The sequence below is a fragment of the Rattus rattus genome, chromosome 11, assembly GCF_011064425.1.
Source record: "Rattus rattus isolate New Zealand chromosome 11, Rrattus_CSIRO_v1, whole genome shotgun sequence".
Classification (NCBI taxonomy): domain Eukaryota; kingdom Metazoa; phylum Chordata; class Mammalia; order Rodentia; family Muridae; genus Rattus; species Rattus rattus.
Genome location: NC_046164.1, coordinates 22,135,535 through 22,160,229, shown reverse-complemented (window position 1 = coordinate 22,160,229; position 24,695 = coordinate 22,135,535). Strand labels below are relative to the sequence as shown.

General features: G+C 42.0%; 1 protein-coding gene across 3 annotated transcripts in view; it reads right to left on the bottom strand.

Moving 5' to 3' along the window:
• Klhl5 (kelch like family member 5) overlaps nt 1-24,695 on the bottom strand; it is a 67,800-nt gene that overhangs the window by 25,129 nt on the left and 17,976 nt on the right. The window contains exons 1-4 of one of the 3 annotated variants that reach the window (XM_032916016.1): nt 13,947-14,740; nt 3,730-3,912; nt 1,666-1,802; nt 284-480 (exon numbers count right to left, since the gene is read on the bottom strand). In XM_032916016.1, the coding sequence (XP_032771907.1) occupies nt 284-480; nt 1,666-1,802; nt 3,730-3,912; nt 13,947-14,326 (897 nt within the window). In that variant the 5' untranslated portion in view covers nt 14,327-14,740. Of the gene's footprint in view, nt 1-283; nt 481-1,665; nt 1,803-3,729; nt 3,913-13,946; nt 14,741-24,695 lie in introns of those variants that run through there. The other 2 variants (XM_032916014.1, XM_032916015.1) reach the window with 2 other exon arrangements.

Below are 24,695 nucleotides of genomic sequence, written 5' to 3'. Positions count from 1 at the left end.
TCACCAGTTTCCCCAGTGACCGTGAGACAGATCTGAAATTCATCCTTGTGCTGCAGCAGAATGTTTAGGAAACCCTGCTTTTAAAAGCAGCGCACCTGCCACCAGGGTTCTCCATCGGGAGCCACCTTGCTTGTTTTCCTTCCCAACTTGGTGCTGTGTCATAAACTTGAACCTCAAAACTCGTGGCAAAGTCGCATGAAAGGAGCAACACATAGCTAAGTTTTCAGAGGCAAGACGTGGGCCAGGGACGAGAGGACTTTCAGATTCTCAAGAGAATACATACCATAGTGTAATTGTGAGCCACTTTATGCAAATCTGTGCAGCCTTGGGCGTCGGCAAAAGACCGAATCCCAAGGCAATTGGACGGGTGGAGCTGTTTCATCAGAAACTTGCAGCAGGCTTCCACCACCTGGGAGAGCTGGAGAAGGCATGCCGTGGACAGCAGACACTCGATGTTCTCTTCCTTCAGCTCAAGTCGGCCTGAATAGAAGGAGATTCATTAATGAGGGAGTGTCATAAATCCTGTTGTTTTTAAACAATAACGGATGCTGACACGATTTCTAAATAAGAGCTCATTACACAATTACAGATCTAGAAGGCTTAAGATTCCAGAAAGTATTAAATGTGAATAATTGTATCCCTTCCTGACCTCTGCTTAAAAACAAGAATGGTCTGTTTTCAGAATTTTTAAATGTTGCATTAATTAGTAACTAATATCTATGATGTATAATTCTTAAATTTTAAATTTAAAATCTGGCTACATTACATGTGTGTGAGTACGTGTATGTCTCTGTACACACAGGTGCACATGTGTGCACATGGAGGCCAGAGGAAACTGTCTTGTTCCACCACTCCTTTGCTTGATTTCTAAAACAGGGCCTGTTGCTGAAACTGGCACCCACGCTCTTTTACTGTGGCTGCCCAGCCAGCAGCATCCTGACTCAACCTTCCAGTGCCAGGGTTACAGTACATACACCACACCCAGTACTAAAGTGGGTGCCAGGGAGCTAAACTCAGGTCCTGTTTGCAGAGCATCTAATCTTATCCATCCAACAAGCCATTTCCCCAAACCCATCTCATGCTGGTTTTATATAAATATTTTAAGATTACTATTAAAGGAGAGATGGCTCAGTGGTTAGGACTTGTATGCTGCCCTTCTCAGCACCTGTCACGTGGCTCACAACTGCCTGTAACTCCAGCTCCAGGGGAGCCAATGTCTCTGGTCTCCACAGCCACCTGCTACTCTCGTGTGTGTGTGTGTGTGTGTGTGTGTAATAATTTCTATAGGGCAAAAGTAGGCCACAGCAAAACACACAATTATAAAAATCTTTAAAATGCATTATGCAAAAGCTTCATTGTGATAATGATTTTAAAGGTTTAACAGAGATTTTAACTAATAAAGAATTCTTTATTCAGAGGTAGCAGTGAGCACTGCAGAATTAACTGAACTTTGTTATTCAAAGCAGAAATCTGAAATCTAGAAGTAGTGGTGCCAGGAGCAGTTCAAGGCCATGCTTGGCTACATAGTGAGTTCACTGTCAGTTTGAATATACGAGACCCTGTTTAGAAAACATAAACAGAAGAGAAAGGGAAATAAATCAAATCTGCAGCCAAACTGCACGACACAAACCCAGAGGATGCCAGTTTGCACTTCCGACCTGTTACCTGTGTATGCGTACTGAATTAAGGACCACAAGGAGTTCGGTTCTACGCCTTCCATTTTTATTTCTTCTTGCCTCGCCTCCCTGACATCGTTAGTAAACATAGCAGCGAAATAATCTGAGACGGAAGACAGCACCAGTCTGAGGAGACATTAGCAAAGCAATCAATGAGCACATTAAGGCTGGGTGTTCATTAATAAATGCATTCTCTTCTGTTTTTATTTGGTGCGCACAGGAGTACACGGCCCTGGGAAATGCACCCTGCATTTGACAAATCCTTTCATGCTCTCCTTCCTGCCTTTGCATAATAAATTACCATTCCTGGAAATGTTCTGCTGAGGTAAATGATTTTACTGTGCAAACACCATTTTATGATATCCTTTTAAAAAAAAGCTGTAAGCACTTGCTATTAAGTTGACTATATATGAAAAGAAATATGTAAAAAAAAGAAAGATAGAAAAATGTAAAGGTTATTTTTTTTCTTTGTTAGTTTTTAAAATAACCTGAATTATCTGGGACAGAAGTGAATATGCAGGACATAGTTGAAAACGGTGTTAGCAACTTTTATAATATTTAAAACTATTAATATGTCTGTATTTTTTGTTACAGCCTGGTGTAATTAATAAAAAGATAAGTTCTGGGGCTGGGGATTTAGCTCAGTGGTAGAGAGCGCCACCTAGGAAGCGCAAGGCCCTGGTTCGGTCCCCAGTCTCAAAAAAAAAGAACCAAAAAAAAAAAAAAAAAAAAAAAGTTCTATAGGGCAAAGTAGGCCACAGATAAATGGTGTCCCTCAGGCAAAGATGTGTTGTGTAAAATTGTTATTACTGAGGGAGGTGAAGACTTTAGCCTTGGGGGTGCCTTGGAAGGGACAGTGGCTCAGTCCAAGGGCAGAGGAGCACACTCACCACACAGGGAACCCATGAGGACTCTGTGGGGCTCCTGCAGAGTGAGCAAGGAGAGTGAGGTTCCGACACAGAGTCCCAGAGATGCGATGGCAAGCCAGGTAGCACCGGCCACCAAATGTACTTCAGCTTCCAGCTCAGCGACGTGGCAGTCACTGAAAGCTCTTCAGAGCTACTGCCTCTTTGCTACAGTGTAGGTCAGCAAGGAGCAGAGAGCCCGACGGGGCGCTGGTGTCAGGCGCTGGTGTCAGCACACCCTGGTGGTTGAGGTGATGAGCTCTGTTTCAGAGCCACTATGAGATGCCTCTGGGAAATTAACGTTGAAATCCTCCAAGAAACTGTGTTTGCAGCACAGACTTTTTACGACAGGAGTTTGTCAGTAAATGTGTGCTAACTCACAGCTATAAACCCAAGTTCCTGCCTTCTAGTGGGTTTATCTCCACTTTGAAGGGTTTTACGAAAAATTCTGGACAACGTTAATGTTGAAAGGCAAAAAAAAAAAAAATCTTTGTGATCAATGTGGTGATTAGCAATGAATAACTGAACACACCAACTGGTCAGAAGAAATGAACAATTCTTTTCTAAACATTTCTTTTTACCTTAAGAAATATGTCGTTTGTGTTAAAGAATCAGTGGGGATCAGAAACCAAATCAGGGACTACATGGGAAGCTTACATCTTGCTAAGGGGTCTAGTGCCTAAGTGGTAGGAGAGCATGGCTGGCATGCAGGCATGGTTCAACCACAGCATAAAAGAGAAAAGAAGCGGTTAGGATTTTACGAACTCTATTATGTGAGGTTCTTGGACTTTATTTTTTTTATTTTATCTTATTTTTTTTTTTTGTTTCCTCTTCTGGCTGTCCACTAACTCTAATTCCCATCAAGCTTATTTAAAGCATCTGATGTGTATTTAACATGCACAAAAACTACTGTGAACGTCATCTACAGCAAACAGTACTGACTGACTGATCTGAGCCTAATGCCTGTGTTTCCACAACAGAGAACACAGACATTGGTATTTTGAAATCTCACCTGCGGTTTTCTACAGAGACATTCTGTGAGACAGATCACCACCCTGAGGCCTAAGGGTAACCGTGTACCTCACCTCACCACATGTAGTGTCACCTAGTGAACGCTTCACACATTCAGAGATGTAGAGGACAGTTACCTGTGAGCTGGAATCCTGCGATCGCCAGCGACTAAAATGACATCGCACAGTTGTTTGTGCCTCAAGTAGTTTTCCATTTTTTTAAATGTTTGCTCCGCATGGTTAAGGGCTTGAAAGAATTCATCCGATGAACATGGCTCCATAGTCTGGCAGGATGACAATGTCTGACTACTATTGGAAGTCCTGAAGAGAGAAAACACACATTTAAAAATAATTGCCATGCAATTAAAGCCTTTCTCCACTAAGTCCCTTTAAACCCTTCATGTGCACAAGCAGAGCCATCAATCAACATTAGTGGATAACCACTCATTGTCTTTTATTCCCTTTCCTGGGCCGGGTCTCACAGCACAGGCTCACCTCAAACTCTCCATCTTGGCCTCAGGGTACCAAGCCTGGGATTACAGGGATGCACCCTTACGATTTTTGTGTATCAGTGATGCTCTGGGTATGTGTGTCTTGTAAATACATGAATGAAGGTAGCACCAACAGCTAGAGCAATGTACATTCTTTGATTGTCATTTTTTTTTATCTTTAGTAAACTCTGTTACTCTGCTTGAAAAAGTCACGCTATATTCATACTGACGGATCTATCTCTTAATATATTTAATGGTGTCATCATCATTGTGTTTTGAGATAGAAGGTATCTTTTGCTTAAACATGGGTTATTTTTCATAGAAGTTATCTATAAAGACACACTGCCACGAAAACAGCACTGTAAACGATCCTCTCAAAAACACAGACAAGCAATAATATACACTTTAAAAGTTAAGTTAGTTTAAAGTAACTGGAGGCTGGAGTCCAAGGTGCGTGTGCTGCGGTGGACCACCGTACCTGCCTACATTTGGGTCAGTTAATACCCAGCATGGTTTAACTTGGTTATTTCTCAGCAGCTCTGTAGAATGCTGTATTGAAATCTGAAGCTATTGTAAGAGAACTATCTTAATAGAACTAATAACATTATCAAAAAAGGATAAAGTAAGATCTCAAGGATCTGAAGTTAGTAGGTTCCTTGCCCAGAGGTACGGAGTTTGGTCATGGTTGTGGAGACTACTGCTCCGTGAATGCCTTTTCCTCCTGGGAAATCTAGACCGCATTTCCCAGCCTCTCTTACACATAGGTGTGCATGAGGGAGGGACATGCACACAGTATTATCTTAAGAGTAGGAGGAAAGTCACAGCCTCTAAGTTTTGAAGCCACGGTTCTCTCTAAAACAGAGTAAGTGAAGTACTTCCTTCTTGGGGCTTTGATGAGTGTGTCCCACTCCCCATGGGTCACCCGAATGAACAGGAATGGCTGGCCAGGGAGTAGGCCGAAAGATTTAAGCCATCATCCGATCGTAAACTCTAATTGATACTCAATTTGGAAAGAACCATCATTATTTAATAGGTTGTCACTAAGCTATTACAGTCTTACTTTGATATCGAGAGAAGCCCCGTTCATCAGTAGACCATTTTATTTCTCATCAGGAACTTTCGGGAATTTTGAGTTAGAACCCCAGATAAATCTGGATATCATGGGGATCACTCACACTTGGGGCATCTCACTTGGTCTGAGGTCAAAGGCATAAACTATATTTTTCAAAAGCCATGAGGTGCTCCTACTATCTCCACGGGCTGAGGACCACTGGTGTACACTTTGGTTGGGAGGTAGAAAGCTGAGTGTACAATGAACCTGCAGTTCAAAACGCTGATCTGAAAGACGGAATCTTCACTTCCAATAGATGTAAACTGGATTTCCTAGAATAAAATGTTTAAATGAACTAGTAGAACTTAATGGAAGATTTGCCATCTTAAAAATGCATTACAGGTGAAATAGTGTAGCCACTTTTACATTTTACATTTTTAGTCTCTCTCTCCCTCTCTCATGTGTGTGTGTGTGTGTGTGTGTGTGTGTGTGTGTGTGTGTGTCTGTGTTGTGAACGAAACTCAAGTTCTCTGGAAGCAAAACCAAGTGCTCTTAACTGCCAAGTCGCCCTAACACGGTACACCCAAACATTAACAAAACCCTCTTATCTTTCCAGACTAACGCAAGCTGTCAGCTGTTGTCACCTTAAGGGAACAATTAATTACAGGTTTCCAGAGATAGGAATCACATTCCTACTTCAAATGAAGGAACAGAAGAAAGGCAGGCTTCTGGCTTGTAGTCTATGGAAGAGTCCAGCTATGTTCATGCAGTGCGCATGAACAGAAAGAACCAGAGCTGCTCAACAGACGTCAGTGACTGCACGACCCCCAGCAGGTCCTGCTTTTATTTTGTAAAGGAAGTTCGGATAATACAATCCCAATAAGTACTTCTTAAAAAACAGTTTACTGTATATCCATTCAACTATAAGGAATTAAACTATGCGCATCCCAACTCTATATAAGGACTTTACAACTAAAAGAAACCTATTCTGTCATTTAATCCAAATGTCCTACCTTGCATATGAATACATCTGAGGTCCTAAATGGCTAACATGACCAGTCAAGGAATCGCAGGGTGGCCAATTACTGTACTGGATCAGAAGGTGTTCAAACCGTCCAAATTGTCCACCAAAGACTGAGAATCCTTCCCTCCTTTACACTAAGTTCCAGGACTACAGAGTCAGCTCAAGGACTGAAGGTTTGACGGGAGAATAAAGGTCCACTGAGGGCAGGCATTAGAACTAAGGAATTCAGACCAAAGTCCACCCTTATACGACAGCTCTTCAGGTAGGTATGGGAAAGGTTTCCATGGGCTTCCATCACGTCCACAGCTTTACACAGCTGACAAGTGAACGTGCTCCAGTGTGCTGTAGTTTTTGAGAGCTGAGTTGGAGAGCACTGGAGGGCGATGGAGAGCATTTTAGGAAGGTTCTAGAGTTTTTATCCAACACAATTGGCCATTTTGAAGCCATTTTCATTTAAAATAACTCATGGTTTTATTTTTATAAAATAAAAATTTCAACTCTTTAGTAGTAGGACTAGTCACACTTCAAATGCCTAAGTGGTGGGACTAGTGGGGCCCGGGGAAACGTCTCATCAGTGCATAAAGTCTGATTGCACAGCGCTGGGCCAGAATCCTACCCACCTGGGTTCAAGCCCAATTCAGTCACTCATTGTATGGTCACTGGGCACGTTATTATTTCTTTAAGCTTTACCTTCTTCACCACCAGGATAGGAGCAGTGCACAGTATTTTATTTTAAACAATTTCTTGTAGGGAGATAATGAAATGAAACGATTCATGCGTAGTCCACTCAGGGTAGATACACAGTCAGGGAAAAGTTAGTGGTGGGAGATGGTGTTTTGCAGTGGCCAATGAAAGGCCTTTTGCTGATATAACGCTGTCTGGCTGTCTGTTAAAAGATAATCCCCACTATTACTGATTTTTATAACTCAGTTCATATTTCCTCTTTAAAATGGCCTTTGGCATCCTAACTTACAACAGAAACATCTGGGAATGGGTCCTTTGTGGAACATTTAAAGTATATTTCTCTCTCTTCTGCTCTGGCCTTCCATGAAAACAGGACTTCCCTAGCATCTCTGCTTAGTTTTGTCTACAGTACATTACTAATACAGTAAATTGCATTGCAAAGAACAGCAAGAAGTTATTAAAATCTTTTGTGTCAGACCTTCAGTGTAATGAATTATACATTGAGGAACATTTCCAGGCTGTATAGAAATGTTAAAATTTTAGTCTATGTCACTAAACTCGGGAATGAATTTAAGTCAGAAAATGGCTGAACACACAAAAACGAGCCAAGGACCAAAGAGATTCAGATCAGCAACTGTTCACACAGTAATTCCCAAGGTGCAGAGCTGTGACGTCAGGATGCGAAGGGAGGCAAGGAAAGGACCTTAGTGAAAGGTCTAGAAATCGAACTTGTTTTATATGGTAGAAAACATCTCTCTGGCAACATGGCCCAGCATGTGTAATTCTCCAGATTTTACACGTATGTGCACACGTATATACACACGAAATGTGCCATGACACTCCTCCTCACCACACCATACACCCCCACTCTGGGACAGAATCTCCCTATGTAGCTGTGGCTGGCCTGAAACTCAGTGGTAGATCAGGCTGGCCTCAAACCTGGAGATTGACGACCTCTGCCCCTCTAGTAATAGGATTAAAAGTCTGTGCCACCATATCTGGCACAGTACAAGTTTTTAACGAAGTCATTATTTTTAGTAAAGTTTTAAAAAGTAACATAGAAATTATACTGCCTATGACTTTGAGTGAAGAGCTGCTCTGCTGCTGTGGTGAGCCTGCCTGGCTCATTCCCAGCATAAGTGATTGATGCTTGGCACCTGCATTATAACAGGTGACATCTAGAATCTATGCCTGTGCAAAGGTGCAATTACTGTGCCACTAATCTTCTAGCATCTTTCACAAATACTCACAGTCACAAGTATAAAATAAAATCCAAATTCATTAGTATAGGTTATCTGTCTTTCATTTTTTTATGTATACTGTTCAGCATACTTAAACAGTGACCTAAATTTATTTAATAAATTATAAGGGATATACATATAGCATCATGCAACTATAATTTATACACTACAGACAAAAGCCAGGACTGTATGTATGTATGTAATTCCAGCACTTAAAGGGTGAAGGCAGGAGGATTCAATGCCAGCTTGGGCTACATGAAACCCTACCTTAAAAACCCAAAACAAAGCAAACCAGACCAAATCAGAGCTATAAAATATAAGTAGAAGTGGAGATAGAAAACCATGACTTCAAACGAGCATCGCATGCATCCCTGGGCAGAGCTGCAGTGCTGGGATGCAGAGGGAGGAAAGACCCACTCGATATTTGGGAAGGCAGCTGACAGGGAAGTCTGTAGGGAAGTGAGGAAGAGGAGGAAGCAGGGCGGGACCCTTCCTCCCATCCAAGTGCCAACCAGGCCTGGCCCTGCTTAGCGTCTGAGGTCAGGAGCATTCAGGGTGGTATGGCCACAGACAAGTTCTCCCTTGTAAGAACTAGACAGTTGTATACAGAGAGATATCAACAGCTCAAGAATTATCTTTAGGGACTGGAACTGCAGCTCAGTGCTTAGCTAGGGCGAGGCCTTGGGTTCAATCTCCAGCACCCCTCAAAACAGAAGAGCATCTTTGTCCCTTCCCTTCTCAAGAGAAAACACGTTTTTATTTGGGAATTCCCTCCTACCCCCAGCCCTGTAACGAACCATGGCAGGGAGATCTGTGACAAAGAGTTAAGATGGTTCTAAGAATCTTAAGTAGCCAGTATAAAGGGGAAAGCTCAACGGTCACTCACACATGATGCTGGGGGAAAATTAAAACAGCAACAATCACTATAAAATGACTTTGAGGATACAAAATTAGAACCTAGAAAACATGAGGTAGCCCCAGGTCTCTGTACTAAGGAAATAATTATCTGTGTAGACAGAGACCGAGCTGCAGGAAAGATTTGTTAAGGTTGTTTAGGGGAAAATACTGTGATAATCTAAACGTGTGTTAGACAAAAGATATATCTAGATGCAAAACGCATGCTACATTCATTCTTAAAAGACTGAACATGGGGCTGAGGAAAGTATTCTGTCAATGAAGTGCTAGCCATTCAAGCATGAAGACCTCCAGCACCACATTAAAGAATGCTTCCGTAACCCCAGTTTTCACTTGCTGCACTTTTTATTATAACCTCCAGTCTGTTCCTTATTTTTATAATACCGACTTTCAGCTGGGCACGTGGCTACACTCAGGTAGAGAGTACATTACTCTTCTAACTAGCTGCAGCCACATGGCTGAGTTCTCCTCATCAACATTTCTCTCACATCCAGCCTTTTCTTCAGTTTTTCCCTCAGATGAGAATGGAGAGGGGAGCTGAATAAGTTTCGAGCACACAGAGGGGATATTTCTCTACGCTGTGGAGAAAGATATGCAAAAGGGTATGGGCCTCTGAATGAACTGTGAGGCAGAGACCTATCTGCCCTCGGCCACTGGTTCACTGGTCAACTGTGCTTCTGATAGTCTTGACAGATCATTTTAGTCTACGATTTATTTTATTAACACACTCATTCCTAAAGTTAAGTGACCAAATTATTTGGCTATGGGTCAGTGTGTGTGTGTGTGTGTGTGTGTGTGTGTGTGTGTGTGTGTGTACATGTGTGTCATTGTTTTCATGTTTAAAACCTTAAAACCTCACTGTCCAGACTCAAACACAAAATAAGCAAAAGAAAATGTGATTGTTAAGTAACATCCTTGGGTTCTTCTGTTTCAAAAGCCTGGAACTTAAAGGGTTGATTGTCGTTGAAAATAGTGGCATATGCCTGTAATCTCCACATTTGGTAGGCTAAGGTAGGAGGGTTAAGTTCAAGGGCAATCTGCCATCTTAATATGGGGGAGGAGAAATAGCTCAGCAGTTAGGAGCACTTACGGTTCTTGCTGAAGTCTCAGGAATGATTCCAGCACCCACGTGGCAGCTCATAACTGTCTGCAACACCGGTTATATTTAGGAGTGAAGATATATTATATACTAATATATAATATGCTATATATATATGTATATATATATAATAAATTTGAAAGAGAGAGCAAAGAGTAGTATATAGGAAAGTTAGCAAAGAAAAGGGAAGGGAGGGATGGGGAGAGATGGCTCAGTGGTTAAGAGCACTGACTGCTCTTCCAGAGGTCCTGAGTTCAATTCCCAGCAACCACATGGTGGCTCACAACCATCTGTAATGATATCTGATGCCCCCTTCTGGTGTGTCTGAAGATAGCAACAGTGTACTCACATATATGAAATAAGTGAATTTTTAAAAAAGGGAAGGGAATATGTAATTTTATTCTAATAGCAAGATAAGTAACAAATAAAGAAACATACTTTTTAAAGATAATATCTTTAGAAAGGGGATGGATGGGGAGGCAGGAGTCTAGGATATCCCAAGTTGAAACAGAGTTGAAAGCAATTCAGTTATAGGGGTTCTAGTGCCCTCTTCTGGCCTTTGTGGGTACCAGCAACATGAATGATATACATAGGTGCAGGCAAACACTCATCACATAAAGTAAAGTTAAATAAAGTAAAAAACCGTGTCTTTAAAAATACCACTGTGGAAACTAAACAGGTTACCATATTGAAGAGCTTAGATCTGTGCCTCAGAGTTAAGTGGCACTCTGGGAATTTTAGCTATATATTTTTCTTCTTTTGAAGAGCTTAAATTGCAATAATATTTTGTGTACAATTGACTTTAAAAGTTCAAATATCCACCAGGTGTTGATACATGCCTTTAATCTCAGCACTCAAAGCAGAAATTCTGAGTTCGAGGACAACCTTGTTTACAGAGTGAGTTCTAGGACAGCCAGGGCTACACAGGGGAACCCTGTTTCAAAAAACCACCACCAACAATAGTAATAATAATGACAATAATAATAATAATAGTTTATTTACTTAAAATTACCTAATTCTACAGTGAGTAAGTAAGTGATATGTAAACCATTTATTCCATGATCACATGGTAGTAGCCATGGACACCTTGAAGGCCCTGGTAAGAACTAGCCTGGAATTAAGATTTTAGAAATCCATCCTACATAAGACATGAAAATTCTGTTACTTAAAGTCTGAAATCGCTCATGCTATCAAAAACACAAAACAAAACAACCCACAAAGTTTATATTTTAGTACCAAATTTGACCTCCACAGAGGACGTACAACTAGGCTATAGAGTCAAGATGAAAGTTAAAAGCCGAGAAATGTTTATATGGTTCAGTGAAGTGGCAGTGAACGTGGTCAGAGGCCAATGCTTGGGCAGACCTTTCAGCTAGATGAGAGCTGACAATATAGTCCCTGCATAGGAGACTGGCAGCCACTGCCTTCAGCTGCCACATCTATGATGGCTGTTAGCATGTTGATTATGCAAAACCACTCAGCGTCCTTCCCCTAACCTAAAAACCAAAAGTTCTGTTTAAGTTCTGATACTTGTCTTGAAGACTGCTCCTAAGAAGAAATTAGTATGTTATGTGTGTGTCCTCACTGTATTTTTAACATTTTTAGATATTAATTTATAATGTGCTCAGAAGGTTTTCTATTTCACCATTTGCAAATATATACAAAAAGAATTGCTCTGAGTTATGTTATGTATAAGGATCTGATAAACGCCACTGCAACTTCTTTGACCATAGTATCAATGGGCTTCGATTTGGTTATAGAGGACTCTGGCTATTTAAAAAGCTGAGGGCAACAGATGTCTCCCGGGACAAAAGTTAAAGCATCAACCAGAGGATTGACAGAAGGCATACAAACTGGATACACTTAACATAGGAGAACATGGAGATGTGAAGGACCAGACACATTGTAAACTCTAGACCTTTTTTTTTTTTTGGAATAAGATTGAAATGTTAAACCATCAAGAATAAGCTCTTGTGTGGCCCCTCCCATCTAAAAATTCAGATGTTTTCTTTTATTACGTTTTATTGTGAACATAGAATTTTTTTTTAAGTTAGGTCTCTGAGGATGTGAACCGTCTACGCCCATCTTTCACCCACGTCCTTGACTAGCACTTTGTTTTAATAGTCCTATAAGTAAAAATATCAATGTAAGGTTCTTGAGGAATATACAACAACTATCTCTGGGTCAAAACAAAAATCTTTTCTTTCATAACTAACACCTAAAAATATTTCAATGTACACACAAAAGAGGGTTAAATTTTAGTATTCCTTGGCTATATTAACTATCTCTTATATAAGGAAGTTATATGTAAATTCTCTCAATATCAGACATGTGATCACATGCTTGGGCAGTAGATAGATGTTAATAGTTTTATGATCTAAGCTGGAAAAGAAGTGACCGTTTTGGTTTTTTAACATTATTTAAATATTCTTAATATATTGATTTTTTTCAAATAGAATGATTATTTTCACACAGAAATTGGTAAAAAAAATTTTTAAAAACTAAAAATTTGTTTTCTTTATGGCAAAAGTTTCCCCCTAGATATAATAGGATCATATTTGTTGAGTTAATCTCAGTATTAAAATTATTCATGACTCCTCTTCCATTCTGATAAAGGCAAGTCATGAAGTAATAAAAATTTTTAATTAAATATACTATTTGCCTAGGTAAGGTATTCCCCTCTCTCTATTATACAGATTACAGATGACTGGTCTATGTTCTTATCCTCCACAGGTCAGAAGTCCATGCTCTGAAGGTTAGAGGAGAAGGTGGAGACACTCTCCTAGCATGAGACACCAGAATATAGGAGTCCATTTGATCTTAATTCTTCAGGACGCCTTGTGTGAACAATAACCAACGTAGAGATTATAACAATCAAATCCCGTAAAGAAATTTTAAAGAGGAAGAAAGTAATCAAATGTCAGATGAGTGGGCATTTATGTCTTTGCGCATTGGAAATATCTTAGAGTGAAGATGTATCCAAAAGTTGACTTTCACTTGTTACACAGCATGTAAAACAGACCAAGAAAATCCATCCTAACGACAAGAAGGAAGAGGAACAAAATCATGGTAAAATCACCAATGTTTTCTTCACTGCGTTTCTTCGAACTCATTTCCCTTTCTCTTTTACTGACCACATCTAGCACCCCCCCGCCCCCCCATGCACCACACCATGTTCTCTTAAACGTCCCTAAAAGGCTATCTTTCCTTTCCTTAAACAGCGTGAATTACTGTGGAGAGTGGGAGTGACGGGAGTGAGTCGGTGGTGTTATCCTTGAGAGAGACATGTTACTTAGTACTCTCTGTCTTAGTCTGCAGAGCTGCAATAGCCACAGGACAAAGACATAACCACAGAAAAAGAGTATTGACAACTAAAATGGTGTCAAAAACTGGGAGCTGCAGACTGTCTCTTTTTGTAAAACCTTCCATTTTTATCAAATTAAAATGACTCCATAATCTATTACAACCCCAAATATCACGAAGATGTATACTGCAGAAATGTCTTACAGTTTTACTGTGAATATAGAAACCAGATTAATAAAGCCAGGCAACAATGTACTAAACTGCTGCTGGGTATTATCGTCAAAGCAGGGTCAGATCTATACATGAAACGCAACATATTTCAAAATGAAAGCTATTTGTTGCCCTTAAATTCCACAGAATTGATGTCGAGACATTTCCCAAATCCTAGCAAATGAACCCATCCACACCAAGATGCCATCCATGTAGTCAGTACCCGGGAAGCAGACGCGCACACACTCACAGATTAGCTAGTAAAAATTCAGTTATTCTCAAATACCATAGAGCATGTCCCCCACCCCCCATCTCTGACAGCAAGAAAATAATCAACCTGCTCGAGCTGGAATCAGATTCATTTTCCTCTTCACTAGTGCCATCGTCCACTTCTGGTCTATCCAGCCAGTGTGCACCGCCACAGCCTTCTGCTGTAAACTCAAATGCAGGGACATCGGAGGTGGATGCCATTGGCCAAGAAGGTGAATTCTGAAAATCCAGTTGGCTGGACCTCCGGTAACCAATTGAAGCCAAAGGCAGTTGTAGGTTACACGGATCTAAAAACTTTCTCCCACCGTTTGCTCCAGTCTGTCCTCGGCTCCAAAATTCTCCCTGCTGGCTGTCAACTGAAGAATTAGATGATGCCTGATGGCCAAACCACCTCCACCTGATTTTCAAAATCTGCTTCACATCAAACTCTTTGCGAGAACCAGACATCCTCAGAGAAACCGAGTGATCGTCTAGGCAACGGGCAAAAAGCAAGGCGCACAGATCTGTGCATCCAACCAAGACAAGAGGAGTCTATTCCCCGCTGTAGCCAACAAACAGCTTTAAAGGGAAATAAATCGTTGGGATATATATCCAAATTTACTTTCATCCCAATATATCAGACTGTAAAGAACAAAGGATGATGAATAAAGATGAAGCACGGTGGAACATTCCGTTCAATCAGGGCAAACTCCGGTCCACCTATCCTGAAGCAGCCACAGCACTTTCCCAGCTCCCTTTCCCCGGTGCAGACCCTTAGCTCTCACAAACACTGACAGCATTCATTAAAGTCCTTTCAAATGCAGAACACCACCCCCTTTCTAAACCACAAACGACAGAGACTGAGAACACTATCCCGCAGCAGAGTCGAATCACAGCCTCCCGGGCTCAGGGCGTTAACCCTTTTACTGCTGAAACCAGAGCCGCAACCCAGAGCGTTTTCCTTTGTACTAAAAGCCACTTCACCACCAGCGGTAGTTCCTGCTTTTAAACCGAGTTCCTAGATGAGATATCACAGAACAAGTTTTCTAAAAAGCATTTTAAATGAGACGAGTTGGGAGTTGTGAGGATTCTTGAGCTGTGCTGGGTGGGGAGGAGGTGGAGGAGGGTCTAGGCTGGGGCTGGGGACTGCCGCTCACTATGCTCCGGTCTCCTCCCTCTCATCCCAGGGTACACAGTGATATCCTTGGGTAAGAGCTCATTTGAACAAAGGATGATGAGAACAACTAGAAGAAAAAGTTTGAAAACTACAATGGACCAAAATATGTCAGTACTTACTCTTTAAAGGAGAAACCCTGACACCAATATCACTCTAATTCAAACAGGGTTGCCTCCTCCAGTTTAACACCGAGATTTCCTATTGAAGAGGGACAGTGGGACTCAAGGCTACCAAGGTGTCCTTAGCTGCAGAGAGCCCTGAACAGTGGCTTCTGTGGTCAATAGGACAGAGCAGTGCTGTGGACACGCTCATCGCAAATTGATAAGGAAAAAATATCAAAATTGAAATACTTAGTAGTTACTTTGAATACTCTAGTAGGTGGAAGAAGACAATACACACATACTAATGTCTAACCTCCAAAATGAGTAAACACAGTTACGGAAGTGAATAAAAACATTGATTAGTTAAAATATAAAACACTATAATTGTGTAATATTAAGAATTTTTTATTTATAAATGCAGATCAGAATTTAGGTTTTCTGTACTGAAACCCCTGTCAAATAGTTTCACATACAGCTGTTTCAACATTGGCTGACCAAAAGAAAAAAGTCTGCTTTGGAGGCATAAAAATGCCATGAGGCCTGTAGCTTAACCTCACGTGGTCCCTAAAAATAAAAAACTGCTCAGGAAAACAGAGTAAGAAGCATGAAAAGCCACGTGGAGTTCCGTACTGCACACTGTGGGGGAAACCTCCAATCAGTTCCGTTAGCTCCTGAGTAGGAATGGTTTAGGCTGAATGGCGCTGGATTTACATAAACTGAGATGTTAAGAAAAGCATGAAATGAACAGGTTAACAAGAACAGGTGCAGCCAGCCAGCCATATCTGGTTAATTTTAAGAACAGGAGAAAAGTTAGATGAAGGAAGGAGACAAAATGCCCTGAGCACAGAGTCAAGGTGACACTAAGTAGGGTGCCCAGGAGAGCAATGCTTTCGAAAATTAGCCTGGTGAGAGCACTCAGGTGATGAAATGACACCCTTGGCTCTGCTCTCACCTACGTCAGACAACTATTACATCACCAAGTCCATATGATGTCACGCCCTCTTTTACAATGCTGTTTGGGTTCCAGTTTCCCTGGCTGTGAAATCCTACTCCTCTCTCAAGGTTATACATCTTGAGCATTGCTACCCTCACAAACAATTCCTCCATCTCTCTGGGCTTGTGGCTTCTAATGCAGGTAGCAAATCTCCTTCCTGACAGACGTTTCTGCACACTGGAGATGAAGCTTTCAGGGGCTGGGATGACCAGAGAGTGCTATCAGCCTCCAGAGGGCAGGTGGCAAAGATGACAAGGTCTTGGCAAAGCACAGGACACACTGCCACAGCGAGATGTTACAGCAGTGGTGTATAAGGACCTTACCTTCACTCTCTTCATTCGAAAGGAGCCTGCCAACTACTTCTGCACAAAGCATGCAAGGGAAAGATCACTGACATCTTAGAGCTTTTAAAGATGCTTTTAAACTCACATGCTGACAAAGGAAGGGATCATGAACTATTACAGAAAGGAACAACGTGTGCGTCATGTGTGCGGTGGTGCACATGTGCAGACCAGAGCAAAACAGCAGGTGTCTTATCTGTATCACACTCTCCACTACTGACTAAGACAGGGTCTCTCACTGACACAGCTAGCCAGCTGGCCAGGGAGCTCTTGGGACCTGTGCCCGTCCTCCTGCCCAGTGCCAGTTACAGGCACGACGTCTACATCATGCTCCACCTTTTATATGGGTGCTGGGGATTCCAAGTAAGTCCTTGCTCTTACCAAGCAAGCATTTTTACCAGTGAGTCAACTCTCTTGTCCCACAAGATAAATTTTAATAAATACAGTTTTATATGTGAAATTTTAAATTGAATTGAATCAATGTGAGAACATTAGCCAGTGCTCTGAATTCCAGGAAAGGCTGTTTTAATAGTAGAAGTGGTTTGATTGTTATCTTGTCTGGTGAGTCACTGAAACCTGAACTTGACAGTGGCTTTCATTAAGGACCACTGAGACGTGAGGCATTTCTCAAAAGTAATTCTCCATCAGAAGAAATTCAGACTTAAGGGGCCATGGATGTTAAACTATGAGGCCACACCCCTACCGCTAAAAGGGTCCAAAGGACCTTTTATCAAACAATTGGGCTATATATTGAATGTACACTTGCTTACAATAGTAGCTGTTCTGAGCCGGCTATCAGAGAGGCCTGAAAGGCCTGAAAGATGGTCTGAAAGGGATGCCAGGATTGGGTTATAGAAGGACAAACAGCAGCATTTAACTACTGCTGATGGCCAGGATTTAATTCGCCCCCTTCTGTCTCACTCATAATATCACTTTCACACATTTTTAAGACTTTTGATAATTGCTAGAAGAAAGATCATACTGTATATATAATTTGAACTGTTTTCTTTTTGAAAATATTTTAAGTTATGTGTAGGTTATGTGATTGGATGCACATTTGAGGGTGGATGCCCTCAGAGGCCAAAGGGTCTTTTTCCCCTGGAGCTGGAGTTTCAGGTGTGTGAACCACCACCCTTACCTGGGTCCGGGAACTGAACTTACTTCTCTGGAAGAGAACAGCAAGTGCTCCTAACCACTGAGCCATCATCTCTCGAGCTCTGCATGTTGCTTTTCTTATATAATTTCATATGCACATGGGGATATTGACTAATACATCTTTTAAACAGTTTCAGGACATTTCATACTTGTAAAACAGCTCGTTACTATCTCTTTGAGGTAGGCATGGTGGCTCAAACTGTAAATTTCAGAACTAAGGAGGCTGAAACAGGATCATTGCCACGAGTTTGAGGCCAGCCTTGTCTATACTGTTAGATTGTGTCTCAAACCAAACCAAACCAAACCAAACCAAACCAAACCAAACCAAACCAAACCAAACCAAACCAAACCAACAACACCCATCTTGCAAATAACAGACTTGGCGTTGCTTTCAAGTTTTTGTTGTTACTAAGAGCAGCACTGAAGTGAGTGTCCTGGGAGGCCTTTATGTCTATGTAACTAGTTCCCAGGAGAACTGCGCATGGACAGCACACACACTTCCAATTTGAGTAGTTTAACTTTCCTCAAATCCACATTTCAAAAGAAAAGAACTGCACTCCTCCCATCGCCCTCCCCAGGCCTGACACTGGCAAGGAGACTGTAATTCTTTTAGCTCTAGATGACTACTGGCCTTGAGCACAGTTTTATAGGTCCACCGACCGTTTCTGAACTGGCTACATCTATTTCTTTCCTAGGCCCTTTGTCTTTGTTTTACCATCCAGTAGAAGCTTGCTACATATTATACATTTTCAGAACTATTGTTCTCATTTTAGATTTTTTCCTAGTCTATTTCCAGGTGGGCAGCAGCTAGCTTTCGTACCTTCAGAGGATGGCAGAATAACAAGTGGGAAGCACAATGCATCCTCACGTTAGGAACCAACCATGTAATTTTCGCTAAGGTTCAGGGACAAGGACAAGCAGTTCACGTTCCTTCCCAAAGGGAACCATGCTCCTTGATAGGCTCCTTTTCTCAAATGTATTCCTTTGCTTGTTATTGTGTTAAATTTTAATTCACAGACTGGGCTGGAAGTATAGCAAATGTGAAGGTTCAATTTCACTACCAAAAACAATTGGTTATCTGAATCACTTGATGAATATATGAATGACTATATGATACACTCACACACACATATATATACACATTATATATATATATACACTTTACATAATACACTCACACACACACACACACACACATATATATATATACACATTACATAACACATACACACACATACACATGTATATGTGTGTGCACACGTGTTGGTGACGAGACCATTGAGTTGTTCCTGTTTTAAACTTTGTCAGTACTGCTGCTATGTACCCTCCTGGATATCGTCACAGTTATGTGGGTGTTTGAGGGCTGCTACTTTATGGAGAATACATGTGCTCTGCTCCGACAGGCAATGTCAGTCTTCTTCTTCTTCTTCTTCTTTTTTTTTTTTTTTTAGATTTATTTTGTTTTTAATTGTGTGACTATGTATGTGTATGCAGTGCCTGCAGAGAACAGGACAGGGTGTCAAATTCTCTGGCGCTGGAGTTCCAGGTGATTGTAAGATGTCTGACACGGATACTGGCAATTGAACTCGGGTTCTCTAAAGAGCAGTGCACACACACAAGCCCTGAGCCACATCTCCCGCTCATCAGTCTTTTTACTTTCAGTTTTGTTTTGTTTTGTTTTGGTTGGGTATGTAGAGTTTTGTTTTTATATTACATTTGATTATGCGCGACTGTGAATGACTTTTCATTTTGATTCATTTTTCAGATATCAAAATGGATGTTTAAGTCCTCTTCCTCTGTATTCTTACCGTCTTAGTTTATCTCCTCTCTTTGTGGAAGCTATTAAATCTCTCATAGTCCCTTTACGATAGGCTGAGCACTAATGTTACTAGGCCATGAAAATCAGCATTTGTTTGTTGGTTCGTTTTTGAGACAGGGTCTCACTATGCAGCCCTCGCTGGCTAGGAACTCAATATGTAGACCAGGCTGGACTCTAACTCCCTGAGCTCCATGTCCCTCTGATTGCTGGGATTAAAGGTATGCACCACCACACACAGCTGGCAAGCATTTCCATGGATAATACTTTTGTTTTGGATCCATTGGCTTTCACTCCATAACATAAGACTGTTTCAAACAAACACCCAGGTCTGGAAAGAAGCACTCGCCAGGCTGGTAGAAAGGCTCAGGAGCAGGGTACTGGCTGGGCACATAGAAGGCACTGGGTTCAATCACAAGGACTTTCCTCTATACACCTTGTTGTTAAATGGTCAGAATGGGCTTCATTAATTAATGTATGTATGTAATCTCAACCCCTTATAACCTCCATCCCCCAACCTTCCTATTTTTTCCAAGGCACTCACCACTCTTTGTTTATTGTCTAGAACCACACGAAGGGAACTCCCAGTAGAACTTTCTGTCTGGATTCATCACTGTGGCCCAAGCACTTGGCGAGGAATCAGGCCAATAAACAGATGTACAGTGAAGGAACCCAGCAATCACAGCGACAGCAGAAGCACGCATCTACACTGCGTATTTCAACTGTAAGATAAGCCGACAACCAAGTATCTTAAGAGTACGAGAGAAACACTTACCTTTGACGGCAAAACCATTTAAAGACTGTTTCAGCTGGAGAGGAAAGTCACAGCGTGACATATAAACATGTCTTCTTTTCCTATTTCATTCCTGAGGTCTTACACTTTCATCAAACTGATTAAACTTTGCATCTCTTTTTATCTCAATAGCCGTGCTTTCCTTCAAGTTAAACTTGAGATACAGAAGTTGGAAAACAGATAATGTGTCTATTATGAATACATTTTTCAAAAAGTAATTAAGAACCTGTCTGTAACATCTGCTTCAAATCTACTCAAATGCTGGGCTGTGAATTTACGTCTCTATTCAGTATTACAATAAAAAGCAAGAACTTGTTATTAAAATAGAGTACAGGTGACCACACTTTGAGGCGTGGCTTTTGAAGCTCTGCCTCTGGAGTCTCCCGTGCCCAGGCCTGAGATGTGGAATGGAGTTTGTGTGTTCTTTTCTCTTCTTTATTGTCTTGTTTTTAGCTCTGGTTTCAGCCAATCATTTAAATCACCAATCATTTAAGTCACTAGCTTACACAATAAGTCATTATCATAAAAATCTCAAGACCAACATAGTCAACTGACCTGGACCCTTGGGGGCTCCCGGAGACTGAACCATCAACCAAAGAGCATGGTGGGCCTAGGCTCCCCACGCATCTGCAGCAGATGTGTAGCTCAGTTTTCATGCAGGTCCCCCAGCAACTGGAGCAGAGGCTGTCCCTGACTCTGCTGCCTGCCTGTGGCTCCCTTGTCTGACCTCAGTGGGAGAGGATGTGCCTAGTCCTGCAGTGACTTGAGGTGCCAGGGTGGGTTGATATGGGGTCAGGGGAGGGGGGCGCTCCCTTCTCAGAGGTAAAGGGGAGGGGAGATGGAGGGGGGAGGCCGCAATTGAGACGTAAAGTGAATAAGTAAGTAAGTAAGTAAGTAAATAAATAAATAAATAAATAAATAAATAAATAAATAAGTGGGAAAAATCCAGTGGAAGGTGATCTCACATGAATGGCTTACTGAATACCCACGAATCAAGGAATGGGTCCTGCAGTTAGGTAAGGACTAGGATCTTAAGATGACGATTTAGAGACAGACCTCAATGCTCTCAAGAATGGTGAAAGTAAAAGTTTCGGAGGGAAGATGCTGTGAACAGAGACAATAGATCATGACAACACGAGAAGCACAACAGAAGCCAACAACAAGACTTGAAAGGGAGCTGAATATTAAAAATATAGCATTATAGGATGTCTGTGGCTAGTCAAGAGGAAGTCAAAAGTCATATTTTTCAGGCCTGCGTGGTTGGGGAAAAGGATGTCAAAGATGAGGAAACCGGGAGGCAGGTTTGGAAGGACCAAGGGTTGCTTATTTGAATTATAAAGGCAGCCACTGTATCAGGCAGGGTTCTCTAAAGAATCAGAACTGACAGGATGGATATATACACATATTAAGGGGGATTCATCAGAATGGCTTGCAGAAGGAGATCTGGAGAGGCTCAGAACCTGGGATTTATTCAGTCTACAAGGTTGGAGTTCTCAGCAGTCTCGATCTGGTGCTGGAGTCCTGGAGAGCTGCTGGTCTTCAGTCTATGTTGGAATCCAGAAACAGGCTCTGTATCAGTGAAGGGTTACCAGAGCAAAAGGATAGAGAGATTTGCCTGCAAAAGTGAGGGCAAATACCCCCAAAGCAAGCTTACTTTCTCCTCTGTCCTTTGAGCTAGGCTGCCTCCAAAAAGGCACTGCATAGACTTAGGGCTGGTCTCTGGCTTCAGAGAATCCGATCAAGAAAATCTTTCACAGCTGTGTCCAGGAGCTCCGGTTTTAGTTGATTCCATGTATAGGCAAGTTGACAACCAAGATTAGTCACCACAAGTCTACCACTTGCCAAAGTTGACACACAATCCTATCTTATGCCATGATAAATTTCCAAATGAGAACAATAACTGGGTCATAATTTTGCCTAACATGATATGACTATTACATGAATAACTGCAAAAAGCATTATGTGTTGTAGAATAGGTAGCAACGTCCCTTGAGGAATGCAGTCTTTTAGTCTCTCAAAACTTAAATATGGCAGCCAAACATAGTGACACACCTTCAATTCCAACACTCAGGAAACAGACAGTGAGACAGTATGAGTTTCAGTCCAACCTGGTCTACAGTGAGAGTTCCAGGACAGCCAGGATTACACAGTGAGGCCTTGACTCAGAACAACAACAAAACCCTCTTAAATATAATATTGATTTACAAAATTGAACTGATATTTTCTTGATTGATGTTACTTGTATGATAAAGAAATAGAAGAAAACAAACACAAATATTGGCTTAATATATGTGCGTATGTGCACAAATGTGTTTTTAACAAAAAATACGACAAATATTCTCATGTTAGTTATAGCTCATTTCTGCTGGCCTTAGCTGGTATTTATAAATATCTTCCTCTACTTCTTACTCTTTACTTCCTGTCTGGAACACAACCTCTAGGCCAGCAGAAGTTAAGGTCACTGGAACAGGAAACAAAATTTTCCCTAGTAGTCCAGAATGATAGTGAGTGGACTCGCCCCCATTCCCACGCCTTGGTTCCTGAGTCTGTGAATCCTGGCTATGAGGGAAACTACCATGTATCACATACTGATTCAAAACATATACCGTCTTTTGGAGAACCATGCTCCAGTCTGCCAGGTTGCTGCTGACTAATGGCCCCTGTAAATGATTCTTTAAAAAGGCCATTCTGCAATTCTACCAAGGCAACTTTTTTAGGGTGGAGGGAACATGGCAAGACCAGGGGATTCCATGAGCATGGGCCTCCAGTCACACTTCTCTGGCTGCGAAGTGATTGCCATCATGTGAAATGCTAGGCTAGCAGATTAAGCATTCTCGAAGTCTACGGATGGTGGTCTTGGCAGAGGCATCACATGCAGGAAAGGCAAATCCTCAGCCAGAATAAGGATCGATTCCAGGGAGGACTAAACATTGCCCTCCCCACAAAAGAAGTTGTTCAATGTGATAATCCTGTCAGCAGGTTGCAGGCTGGTCATCCTGAGGGATGGTGACATAGGGGCTCTGTGTTGGTCTCTGCTGCTGGCCTATCAGGCACTCAGCAGCCGCTACAGCCACGTCAGCACTGGAGCAGAAGTCCATGTTGTTGAGCACATGTATAACCTATACTTCTGCAATCACAGCCACCTTGTTCACGGCACACTGGGCAATGAGGAAGAGGCCGAGTGTCCACAGAACAGGCTATTTCTGTTATTTACTGGACTACGAGCTTCTCTGCTGAAGCCACTTTTTGATGAACATGTACATGAGAGACTTCATTTCCTTTGCCTATTTCAGGGGCAGGCGGTGGAAACTATTCACATACTTCTTCCCCAAATGTCTTTCTTTTCTCACCAATTTCACAATCATGTTCTTTCCAAGTCCTTGACCATCTAACGCGCTGGCCACAGCCCCATGAATTGGTGAACAATCGCACATCTGGCCACTTCTCCTTCTGCCCACTGTGAAGATTTCCCATCACCAGTAACTTTCAGGGTTGTCCTAGAAAGGGGTTATAACACTGTAGCTGTCCACTTCTGCTTGGTGCCTGCATACGGTACAGAACCAGCCATGCCCTAGTCTTCTTTTCCTTAGTTAGTCACCACAGGGCATGTCCCATTAGGCCATAGATGCATGCTTGGGAGTAGAGGCATTGTACCAGGAGTAGAAGAGGCATTTAGGAAACTTCTTCCTGTAGCTTGCTGGTGCCCCCAGGACCCACCTTGGCCCTATCATATATAGTAGGTATGTATCGTGTATATCATTTGATAATGGGTTGTTGCTGTGTACACCCTACTTTATGGCTTGGTGGGTCAGATAACACCTAGCACATGGTGGGCAGCTAAGGTCTCATTGTCAAATACTGTTTCCACGGAGGCTCTATAGCTGGCTAAGAGCTGACTCCCAAATGGTCCCCTTTAGCAGATGGTGCTAAATCCTTGCTCCAAAATCCCAAGGGTCTCTGCTATGATTCACCTGTATGGGCTGCCAGTGACTCTGATCCCTAGCTGCCTCTGACATGTCAGGTGCCGGTAGGTCTCTTGGATCATATGATCCACGTGGTAGAGCAGTCTTCACATCAGCCTGGGACTGCTGAAGAGCCTTCTCCTGTTCCAGGCCCCACACAAGGCTAGCAGCTTTCTGAGGCACTTGGTATGTGCTGCCTCCAGACTCCAAAGAGGCCCCCTAAACACTGTTCTTTCTTGGTGGTGCGAGGGGTCAAGTGCAACGACTTCTCTTTCAGCTTAGAAGGAACATCACTGCATACCTCACAGCACTGGCCTTCTAGAAACTTGACAGAGGTGGAAGCCCCTGGATTTTGGTTGGGTTTCTTTCCCATCCTCGCATATGCACACGTCTAACATGGTTGCTACCTTTTGTTCACTTGGTTCAACCAGAATAATGTCATCAATTATGTCGTACACCAGTGTGATACTTCTGTGGAAGAGACAAACCATCAAGATC